The 12,618-nt window shown below is 37.9% G+C and overlaps 1 protein-coding gene across 5 annotated transcripts in view; it reads right to left on the bottom strand.

The window, feature by feature from the left end:
• nav2a (neuron navigator 2a) overlaps positions 1–12,618 on the bottom strand; it is a 755,574-nt gene that overhangs the window by 56,392 nt on the left and 686,564 nt on the right. For all 5 annotated transcript variants that reach the window (XM_052028895.1, XM_052028896.1, XM_052028899.1 and 2 more), the window contains 3 exons: positions 12,414–12,466; positions 3,674–3,697; positions 1,554–1,628 (listed from right to left, as the gene is read on the bottom strand). In XM_052028895.1, the coding sequence (XP_051884855.1) occupies positions 1,554–1,628; positions 3,674–3,697; positions 12,414–12,466 (152 nt within the window). The remainder of the gene's footprint in view (positions 1–1,553; positions 1,629–3,673; positions 3,698–12,413; positions 12,467–12,618) is intronic.

Here is a 12,618-nt window from a genome sequence, read left to right as displayed (position 1 = left end):
TGACAAATACCTGAATAATATCATTTGAAGCAGCACCACTGTTTTGGAAAACATTATGATATCATCTGGTGGAGGTTTTACATTCTGAATCACAGATATCAAAACAGGACAGGATGTGATTGCAGATATGGTATTAAGCAAAAATAACAATGCATGACCTGTTGTTTTCTAGTTTTCCTGTGTTTTTGCTGTGTAATGCACGGAATAGTTTATTCCACATAGCCTTACCACCCTCTGTTGCTGAAATAATATCTCATCATGCTCTCCCTTACATTATGCCAATTTTTGCCCAGAATGGCACAGTGGTGCAACCAATAGAGTTGCTGTCTCACAGCACCAAGGACACAGGTTCAATCCTGGCTTTGGGTGCTGTCCGTGTGGAGCTTGCACATTCTCCCTGGGACTGTGTGGGTTTTCTTTGGGTGCTCCCACGTTGCAAAGACATGCAGGTTGGTAGGGTATTTGGCCACTGTACATTGCCACTAGTGATTAGGTGTGTGGTGGAATCTGGGGGGAAACTGAAGAGAGTGAGAGGAGAATAAAGTATGGGATTAATGTGGGATTAGTGTAAAATGGATGGTCAATGATCAGTGCAGACTCAATGGCCCACAGGACCTATTTCTGCGCTGTTTCTCTCTATGACTCTATAAGTATGGAACTATTTGCCAACTTCACTCTGGTCTTCTTCCAATAATCTACAGACTTTACAAAACTCCAAACCAGGGTCAGCTAATTATTAGTTGGTGATTTATTTAGTTGCATCAACTACTACTTTCAACCATGTCAGTGTTCTACATTATGGGCTATGACCCTTCACCCTGGTACATCAACAAAATAAGCAAAACTCTGATTTATTGTTGCTATCAATGGAGGAGACAAAAGGAGGGCCAGAGACTCCTCATAAAAGAAGAAGGATCAGCAAAGAGGTCAAGTAACTCAGGCACTTCCTCACAGCCAACATGCAAAACTGAGAATTTTAACTGGAATAGGCATAAGGAGTCAAACAATATAATAACACCTTCCTGTCAAAGAGATGACTGTGATTCCTACCAGTAATAGTGTTCTACAAAATTATTCACTTAAATAAATCTTATCATATACTTATATAGCACAGGCTTCTGAAAGAAGTCAAATTAGATGACAGTCACAACTTGAATGAAGGTGCTTTATTTACAGAAGCATTTTCTGCATGCTTTAAACTACTTATTGTGTTCTGAAATATTTAGAAGTTTGATCAGAATATCATTTTGTAAAAATTATAGCATGATTAAAATGTATTATTCAATCAATAAAAAGAGTAAAAAAAAGTTCACACAAATTAACAATGTCTGTCAACAAAATCACCATAAGCATTCAAACTTGAATGTGAGAGGAAGCAAAAAGAGTGAAAAAATTACTGCTCAGTATTAATGTTTTAAGTTATAGTATTCCCTTTGGTGTGTAAAAGTACAACAGGAAAAGCAAGTGTTCAGTTAATGCAAGTGTTATCTTTAATGAAATCTGCATTAAATCACTTGCCCCTTCCCCATTCGTCCCTCACAATGCTTACTTACATTAGCAGTCAGCTGTGTCGTCAGTGCTGCCACTTTCTCCTGGGAAACATCCAGCTCTCGGCGAAGTTTGCGGATCTGCAAACCAAAAGCAAAAAATTTGCAAACTTGAACATTGGAGTAAGCCATTCAATCACTGAAGACATTTATGTAGTTCAGTGAAATCATGGCTGAGCTGTTATCTAACTCCACATCCTGAAACACATAATATTTTTCGTTGGCAAAGACATACCAACTTCAGATGTTATGTTAAGTGACCTGCATTAAGATATTGCACTGAGAATTCAATATATTTAAAATAGATGTACACTGCAGTTTTGTGACACCTAAAGTAGGATGTTTAGTCCATCCACGTCAACCAGCATTTACGCCACATGAGATGTAGTGTAATCAACTATCTTGTTGGTTCCATATATTTCTTTTTCAAACAACATTCTTTCTCTAAAATAAATTAGGAATATGATTCTAATCCTCTTTTCTATTCTGAATTTTTTTCTCTGACATCTCCCTCCTGCTGCTGATTTTAAATTCACACCCTCAAATTAAGATCCTATTATCCGTAGCTGTTCCTTGTGTCATAATTCTTCGAGTTGCTGAAGGTCTTTATCAAGTCAACTTCGGGTGAAATAAACTTAACTCAGTTAAAGAAAAGCCCCAATATGTAAGTGTCTTGTCACATGCATCATTTTCATTCTTGCCAACATCCCAGTGAATCTAAATCAGAACTTGTTCATGACCTTTAAACCCTTCCAACAATGGGATATCTACATATATAATATACAGTAAATGACAGGACCCTGGTGAGCATTGTGTAGACAGTATAGGGATATAGACCATGTACAGACAGATGTGCAGTTTAATGGTTGCCAGAGAAATCGTGGGCTGAAGGGCCTGTTCCTGTGCTGTACTGTTCTATGATCTAATGTACAATAATAACAACAGGCTTTTATTTCACAACTTAGCTCTGCAAAAGCATCTCAAACCACTTCACAGGAGTGTTATGTTGAATTAGGGCAAATAACCTAATGTTGCTTAAAGAGCATCTTTAAAGAAGGAAAGTGAAGAGGAGAGGCTTAGGGAGGGAATTCCATAGCTTAGGACATGGTAGCTAAAGCTACTGCCAACGACGAGGTGATTAAATGAAGGGGTAACCTGGAAGTATTTTGCAGAAGGCCCATCTAGGAGGTGGACTCTGGCTTCATGATCTACCTTGTTGTGACCTTTCACCTTATTGCACTGCACTTTCTCTGTAGCTGTGACACTTTACTCTGTACTGTTACTGCTTTTACCTGTACTACCTCAATGCACTCTGTACTAACTCAATGGAACTGCACTGTGTAATGAACTGACCTGTACGAACGGTATGCAAGACAAGTTTTTCACTGTACCTCAGTACAAATGACAATAATAAACCAATACAAATAAAGACACGGAAGTGGGTTTCAGCCTGAAATCATGGCATACTCCAACTGATCCTGATTGGGGTCATCTGTAAATTGATCATTATCTACCAAATTTTGCTTTCATTGCCACAGCATGCCCACACACACTGACGCAGATGCGCGCGCGCACACGCGCACACACACACGCGCACGCACACACACACGCGCGCACACACACGCGTGCAACTGGCTCTGTTTACTTCATTCGTGCCTACATTTCTTTCTGTGGTCCTTTTACACGAGCACCTCCCCTCCACAAATTTTAGTGACAATTTACTCAATTATCAAAACAAGATCATTTATTTGCATAATGAGCAACAGCTCCCTTAACATGCTGTACGTGAACTTCTCTCCCCTTTCCAGGAAATTTCCTTTGAACCCAGATCTTTCCTATTTGTTCTCCCTACTCATATAGCCAAATGCTTTCAGTTCCAAACAGCACCTTTCCCATATGTTTCTCAACTGATATCTTAGCAAATATTCTTTGAAAATCTACATAAACATTCACTCTGTTTTCTTGATCTCCCTTATTTTGTGAAAGCATTTGCATAAGAACCGGCAAATTGTGTGCACTGATCCTGATTAGCTCATGCATTTTGAAGCAGTTGTAAATTTCATTCTGCGTCATGGACAATGAATATTTAACAATCAATTTCTGAATCATATTTAAATTTCTCTTACCTCCGACTGGGACTTTTCCTCTGGCTAAAATAAAACAAGAAAAGAAAAGTTACTTTTTATTCTCCAAGAGATGTAAATATAAAAAAAATTGTATTTGTATGTATTAAGTGAGGCAGCATTTAAATTTTGGAAAAGAGACTTTGCTACCACCATGGAGATAATTCAATAATTTATTCCTTTACTAGGTTTGATTTAACAATGACTAAATGGCATCTCGGGTTTCCTTCGCCCTTGTATTTGGCTTGATAGAGATAATGATGTTGTTTCACACATTGAGTTACCAGGAATCTACCCATCATGTATAACCTCTAAACATCAAAATTGTGAGTTTTATATATATTTTTCAGATTATATAAATCCCTATATTATTAAAATAGGTTCTCATTTCTGATTTTGCGAAAAAGTAATAGCTCAACTTTCACCCCAAGCATTGTGGGGTTAGTGTCAATGGGTGCTTATGGTTGGCATGGATGCAGTAGGTGAGGGGCTTGTTTCCGTGCTGTATAATTGTTCAAAATCTAAAGTGTTTGACATAATTACACCAGTAGCAAAGGTATTCTTTCTTTGAGTGATCAAAGTAAATTTCTCAACGTGGAAACTTATGGGCAACTTTCAAATGGAAGAGAGGAGACAAATGCAATGTTTCCTCAAGCTCAGCTCCCAGGAGTGTAACTGGGCTGTCATGTGTTCCTGCTGAATGATGAGGAGAAACCGGTCAAAATGAATTATCGCCTTTGGGCAATGAGTTCTGATGTCAGGCTGCTAAAGCTAATGTAGCTCATGCATTTGAGTTCAGTAGAAATCCCATTGACTTTTTAAAACCTTCCACTGGCCTCTCTTAACCAGTTTAGTGGATATTGCAAGGTCATTGTCTCTTCCCCCTTGGCCGATACACTCAGGAGCACAACCAAGAGCACACAAAAAATGCATTACAACTGTTAATTCAGATTAGCTGGCATTATAGAATTCAAATTCAGCATTTAAAAACTGCATATCAGCCTCATTCCAATAGATGCAAGAGGGAAGAATCTCTACCCATAACCTTGGTTGCTTGAAAGCATTCCACTTTCAGTACATTCGAGTCAAATTGCTTCATATGAGCTGATTTGAATGAAGTTTGCTCCTTGCATTACCAAATTTATTCAATGCATTATCTTACATGTTACCAATTTGGAATGGTTGAAGGCACAGGCAAATGTAGAAGATGCATCCAGATCAGTTAATTTGCCTACAGTCACCCAAACTGAATGTAAATGCCTAACAATGTGGGAATTAAACTTAGAACTCAATGTGGAGGGTGCCCTCTTGAAAAAGATAATGTGCAATTTTGGAATGCACATTGGAGTTTTGTGTGCAACAGCAGTATATTTGGGTTAGAATTAAACTGTAGATAATATTCTCTTCCCAGGCCACCACTGGAAACAGTCAACAGAGCTTTAAGCAGGTTCATTTACTGTGGAAAAAGTACCTCATCTGGTCCCATGAAGGATGGCAACTAATACCATTAATTAGGAACATAACTGTTGTTCCTCATCAGTCTTATTACATTCTCTTCAAGCGAACCCATGAGCTATTTCATATATTGTTTAAAATTTCTATTCCACTAATAATATGAAAATATAAGATTTTGAGGTGGTTTTACAGGGTAGGTCCTGAGAGGACATTTCTCCTCCTAATATAGAATATAGAACTAGGGGTCTGTTTCAGAGTAAGGAGTTGCCCATTTAAGACAGAGACGAGGAAGATTTTCATCTTTCAGAGGGTCATGGATTTTTAGAAATCTCTAACGAAGAGATCACTGAATATATTCATGGCAAAGATAAATTTTTGGACTATAGAGGAGTGAAGGATTATTGGGAACACGCAGGAAAGTGGAACTGATCAAAATCAGATCATCCATGACCTTCTTGAATGGCAGAGCAGGCTCGTGGCTGTGTAACTTACTCTTGCTCCAATTTACGCACATGGCAAAAAAAAGGACATTGATCGCATGGATACGAAGCTAACTAACAGATAGCAGGGGGTTGTACTAACTAGTTGTTCGACAGGCTGGCATTCTCCGGGTATTGGTGTTAGGGCCATTGCTGTTTTTCTTTCTTTTTCAATCTTTTTATTAGTTTTCAAATTAATACAGATTGATATACAGCATCAATGTTTATACATGTAAATACAAAGAGATCAGGATAACAATCATGGCATAAATAATCATAAAGAACAATAAAATATAAAAAAATTGATCCAACGATCTCTTAGTAAATGAATATAATATAAAAGAAAGGAATGAAAAAGATTTATTATATAAAATTTAAAAAAAAGAAAAACCCAAATCAATAAGAAAAATTATAAACAATATCAACTAAACTAAACAGAAAAATTCCAAAAAACAAAAAAAAAACAAAAAAAAAGAAAAAAAACTGGGCTTATTGAAAGGGGATCTACATCATGTGAAAATATTGAATAAATGGACTCCAAATATCTTCAACTTTAAGCGAAGGATCAACAGTACCACTCCTAATTTTTTCCAAGTTTAAACATGATATAGTTTGAGAGAACCATTGAAAAGTAGTAGGGGGTATTAGATCCTTCCATTTAAGCAAAATGGATCGTTTGGCCATTAATGTAACAAAGGCAATCATACGGTTAGTGGAAGCAGATAAATGACCAGACCCTATCCTTGGTAATCCAAAAATTGCAGTGATAGGGTGAGGTTGTAAATCAATCTTTAATACATTTGAAATAATGTTAAAAATGTCTTTCCAATATTTTTCCAAAAGAGGACAGGACCAAAACATATGTGTCAAAGAAGCCACATTCGATTTACATCTATCACATATAGGATTTATATGGTTATAAAAATGAGCTAACTTATCTTTGGACATATGGGTCCTGTGAACTTCCTTAAACTGTATCAACGAGTGTCTGGCACACATTGAAGATGTATTAACTAAATGAAGAATTTTCTTCCAAGTCTCTGTAGGTACCATTGCTGTTTTTGATCTATATTAATACTAATTGAGGGCACAAGCCACAATTTCTAAATTTGCAAGATGACATGAAACTTGGCAGCGCTGTGAACTGCAAAAGTGGATCGGGATAAATTGCAGCAGAATATTAAAGGGCTGGCAGATGAAGTTTAATGCAGTGTAATGTGAAGTGATGCATTTTGGTAGGGAGAATGAGGAGAGGCAATATGGAATAAAGGATACTGTTCTAAAAGGGGTGCAGGAGAGAGGGACCTGAGGTATCCCTACGTAAATCATTGAAAGTGGCAGGGAAGCTTGAGAAATCAGTTAATGAGGTACAGGCAATTCTGGGCTTTAACAATAGAGGCATTGAGTAGAAGAGCAGGGAAATCATGCTGAATCTTTATAAAATACCGATCTGGTCTTAACTGCATTCAGTTCTAGTCACCGGGTTACAGGAAGGATGTGAAGGCATTAGAGAGTGTCTAGAAAAGATCTCTGAGAATGGCTCCGGGAGTGAGGGACTACAGTTACAAGCATAGATTGGAGAGGCTGGGAGTGTTTCATTTAGAGAGGAGTTTTCTTAGAAGTATATAAAATGATGTGGGGCTGGACAAAGCAGAAAGTGGGAGACTGTTGCATTTAGTGGAAGGGTTGAGGTCACCGATATAAAATCAGGAGTAAAAGAATTAACGGTGACATGAGGAAAAACTTATTTTGTGCAGCATGTGGTTCAAATTAGAATGTACTGCCTACAGATGTGTTGGAGAGAGGTTCCACTGTGGCCTTCAAGAGGAAATTGCAACATACGATTTGGAGAAAAGATTGCAAAGCTACAGAGAAAGTTGCAGGTGGGCGGAACCAGAGAGCTACTCCAGTAGAGAACCGGCGAGGACATGATGCACCAAATGGCCTCCTTCTGTGCCATAGCCATTCCATGATTCTATTTCTTATATTCCTACATTCTTAAACAAGTTTTGTTTTTATAATCTGTGATATTTAAATAGTTATGAAACATAAATTAAAATAACCAAGATTGAGAAATCAAAGGAAAAAGGATGCTGAGCTGATTGAGGAATTATTAGTCACAGTTACCAATCTGAGCAAAAGCTTATCTGAAGAGGTGGGTTTTACCAAGAATCACAGAGGATGGGTCTACTTGACTGAAAGTCTATCTCCCAAAGGTGGGGCAAGCCAGAGGGACAGCTGGCCAGAGTTGGAAGGCCACAACAGTTGTGGTTGGGGTGGTGGGTGGAGGCAGTTATAATTGGATGAGACTGGAAGAAGTCATGGTCACAGTGTGTGGGACTTGATACTGGACTAAGTCCAGGCACCGATATTTTGTGAACTCCAAAGCATGCAGAAAGTGAAGTATATAAAGACAGGCAACATCACGTATGAAGTTGATTGGATGAAGATTTTTAACAGCAGAGAGGCAGAGAATAGAGTGGCAGAGGGTGATATCACTAGAAACAGGAGATGGTCTTTCTGATGGGAAAGTAATAGGATAAGATATTCAACTCTGGATCAAATAAGCCAGCGTGTTGTGGACAGCTAGATTCAGCCCAAGACCGTGGATGGAGATGGCTTGGAACCATTAGAAAGGATAAACTACATTAGCTTCAGCCTTTCCAGTGATTGGCTGCAGAAAACTGTGGCCCATCCAAGACTGGATGATAAACAAGCAGCCTGAATGTACCCAGGCAGTGGTCAGGGAGGTGGTGTGGTAAAGCTAGTTGCTGTCACCATTCATATGGAAAGCAACAGATTGACTATAGGTGATGTCACAAAGAAGTTGCATGTAGACAAAGAGGAGAGAGTCCAGAACAAATCCCTGGGAACAGATAGCAATTTGGATATGCTCTACATATGACTGGTTGGGTACATATGAGCTTAACCACAGAGAAGAGGCATTGAAGGAGGAAGTTGATTATTGTAAACCTTTTTAGAAATTGAGGAGACAAGGAAGGATAATAAATCCAGTCAAAGGACAGTGTTAAAACTTCAGTTAATATCACAACTAATACAGCAGGGATCGAAATCCAAAAGGACAACATTCATGGAGATGAGGAAATGGTGAACTCAGATTTGGAGTGGACATCTTCAGTGATGTTGGAGACGAAAGGGAGATTGATGGTGGAATGAGAGTTTGCAAGGAGACAGGAGTGGAGGGTGGGAATTTTGCAGTAGGAAGTGATGATAGAAATTTTGAAAGGTAACAGAACAATAGCTGGTGAAAAGAAACTACTTCTATCTCAGCCAACATGGGGCCTGGGGATGGGAAGTTGATGTTCAGTAGTTCAATGGCAATGGGAGTCAGGAGAGCAGAAAGTGGGATTTAAGAATGGGACAAGCAAGGTGGGATTTAGGAATGAGATGAGCTTGAAAAGAAACATCAGTAGAAAACTAGTACAATTGATGAGGCAGCTGCCACTCATTATTACTGCTTTGAACCGATTGTACGGCAATGTTGGCTCCCAGTTACAAGGTCATTTATCAAACTGCTTTGAATGCTGGTTATGTTTGTCTATTAAGTTTACTAACCCATCTTTTCTTGGAGGATAAGAAAAAAACAAACATTATAGATATATACACAACCTCAGGGTATCCCAAGTGTCAGAGACAATCAAGATTAATTGCTGTTGTGATGGCAAATGCAACAACCAAATTCTACACAGTAATGGTATAAATAGATAGATAATCTGTTTATCTCTCAATATTCATTGTGGGATGAATATTGACTGGGAAAATGCTCCCTTGCTCTTTTTTGCTTCATTGCCACAGGAAGGTTTATCAAATTATCAAGTGATTCCTTTAGATTAGCAACAGTGGTAAGACTATAGCTCAAACCCAGCCAAGTCAACAACTTCTAGGTAACTTCTCACAGAATTCTGGCAGAAATAGGGATTGTTTGCTTTGCAGTAAACCTAGTTCTACTCCTAAAGATTGAATGAAGGACCTTTATGAATAAGACATTAAGACAAACTGTGATGTAAATGCCCAATGTATCATTGTACCAGACAATAACACAGTTCACAATTATTATACTCATTATCCAGTTCAGGTATCAACAACTATTACAAAACCTGCACACACCCTGAGCAGATTATTTTTCCATATATCACCCAAAGTTCCTTCAAGCACTTGGCAATATTAATACATTTATTTCAAAAGAGAATAGAAATAGGTATCATTTTTCAGACAATAACAACTTAACAGCATATTAATCATGATTGCTCATGTTCAAAATGGACCAGCTAATTAGTCTACTTCCAAAAGGCATTCCACTCATCTGTGAATTTTCCTTGGTCAAGACATAATATATATAAATAATAAACAATTCTTAGTAAAACAAATTGCAGTCGCAATTATTATAATTATTGCTCTATATATTTAATATGGTTGAACTTTACTGTTTTATTAACTAAACTATTGTAAGGTGTGAATAAGATGCAACATCTACAAAGAAATTAATTCCAACAAACAGAACAAGAACTTACACTGTGCCGTACAAGACTTATTAAAGCCTCGTTATGCAGGGGTCCTTTGTCTGTTAAGTACAAAGCAACTCTGTAACGACAGTCTATTCTGTGTGAGGCCTAAGGTGCGAAGGTAAAGCATGCCTCAACCCTGTAGTTGGCACTTACTATGGTGTGTGAAGCTGGGGCCATTGATAGGTCTCATCTGCACAAAACCTTTTGTGCAATTAATGCTGAAATGGTTGTTGCAACATGCGAAAGCCTGCCGTATGCACGCAGAATCCAGAGCAACAGTCTGCAGATGCACCACAAGTGTAAAAAGTACCTAATCCCACTCAACTATTGGATTTTTCATAAAATTGTATAGCACAATACATTGTACCACCTGCTGGGATTTCTACATCACAATCTCTTATAAAAAGAAGCAAAAAAACAAACTGCTAGAGGAACTCAGCGAGTCAAGCAGCATTTGTGGAGGGAAAGGAACAGTCAATGTTTTGGATTAAGACCCTGCATCAAGACTTTCCCTCCACAGATGCTGCTTGACCTGCTGAGTCCCCCCAGTAGTATGTTTTTTTGCTCAATATTCTAAAATCTGCAGTCTCCTCTGTCTCTTATAAGAAGAAATTTGCCCAGCCAATTATTGCATCAGCTCACTTCAGATTCAACTGTTGGTCTCTATTCCACTTCTACGCCTGACCCCCATAACTCATAACTAAGTCAAAATATCTCTCTGCCTGAACCCTGAGTATACTTATTGACAGCCTCCACAGCTCGAGGTTGCGAATTCCAAAGATTCACAATTCCCGGAGAAGAAATTCCTCCTTATCTTAAATGGGTGACACTTCATCTTAACATTATCCCACCTAATTCTAGATTCCAGACCTGCGAGAGAAAACATCCTCACAACATTTAACCTGCCAAGCCCTCTCAGAACCTTATGTTTCAATACTATCACCTGTCTCATTCTTGTAAACTCCAATATAGGCCCAATTTACTCATTCTTTCCTCAGACAACTCCTTCATCCCATGAATTACTTAAAACATAAAATGTAAATAAAACTCCTTTGAAAGAACACATACAGTCACAGAAACGTCACCTTCTACCCTGAATATAAACACTGCATGTCAACCATTACCTACCATCAGTTCCCCGGCTCCGGGAGCCCTGGTGGGTGTGAATGCTGTCATCATACTGGACCTGCTTGATTACAAACTGTCACTAATGCAGTAAGAACTGTTCTGAAGGACAAACACAGCAGACACCACCCAAACTATCATATTACTTAACACCTGAGAGCATTGCCTTCTTACTGGATGGAAGGAATTTGGCGCAAGCGAGTTAAATATATACAACAGCCCACACATAACTAACAGGTAAAGTGACATTATGGGTGTAGTCATGAGTTCTTATGCTTGCATGCGCAAAGCAAAATTAATTGCTGCTGGTGTAAGCTAATGACGTAACAACCTATTTTTCCAAAACAACTGCTGAAGAATCATGAACAAAAGCACAGAAAAGCTCCCTGTTCTCCAGATTCTGGCAAATTTTTAGCTCTTACAGTGCACCATTACTGATTTTAAAATGATTGAATACAGCAGCTTAATTCTTATCAAAAGCATTTTAAATACCAGTTTTTGAAAGATAATCACTCCTTGATTGTTGAGCTTGAAACTGAAGTTGCTTTTCCAGAAACATTGCCCCTAGTCTCTCTTAATAATATATGCATCTTGCATAACATAGTAAGCCAATAATTTATTACTGGAAATAATTAAGAAACAAAATGTAGCTTTCTGAATTCAAGCTGACTTCAAGCTGAAAAGCGTATTTCTGAATTTGAGTTATAATGATACCTTATTTTTGCTTAATTTTTGTTTCTACCTCCAGTTTAATGGCAGGGTGTGTACAATGAAGAAAGTTGGCCTATCACCAATTTAAATCCATACTTGCAAGTACAATTTAAAATTTGAATGCATTATGATTTGGAAAAATATAAAGTATCAAAATATTACTTGCACGTCTATAAAGCACAAAGATTATTACCTCGAGTTTCATCATGTCAATGATGTTAAACACACGAAATACTAGATTCAGCAGGTTATGCTCTCACTCCAAAATCACTACATTGAATTCAATAAAGCTAAATTTTTTAAGGCAGGAGTACTCTATGTCTATTATACAACATAAGTAATGTAACTGGGGTGAACTTCTAAGCAACTGTATTTATATTAAACATCTTTACTTATCAAACTCTGAATAAGCAGGGGGAAAGATATGATTGAACAGGCACTACTTACCGTTGAATAAATGGAAGATGTGCTGGAGACCAGAGATAGAGATGACCCATGAACTGCAACAAGGTTAACCAGCCAAAAGAGAAAGGAAACAAAAAATTATTAGTCAGACCAAGCCTGCAAGAAAAACATTTCATCCCAACAGTTCTTCTGTAACTGACCAACACAAATAATAATGTGCTTTTCTTTCACTTAAGTGAACAGGAAT

This window comes from Pristis pectinata, chromosome 14, assembly GCF_009764475.1.
Source record: "Pristis pectinata isolate sPriPec2 chromosome 14, sPriPec2.1.pri, whole genome shotgun sequence".
NCBI lineage: Eukaryota > Metazoa > Chordata > Chondrichthyes > Rhinopristiformes > Pristidae > Pristis > Pristis pectinata.
Note: the sequence above shows the minus strand (reverse complement) of the source record. Positions and strands in the feature narration are given on the sequence as shown.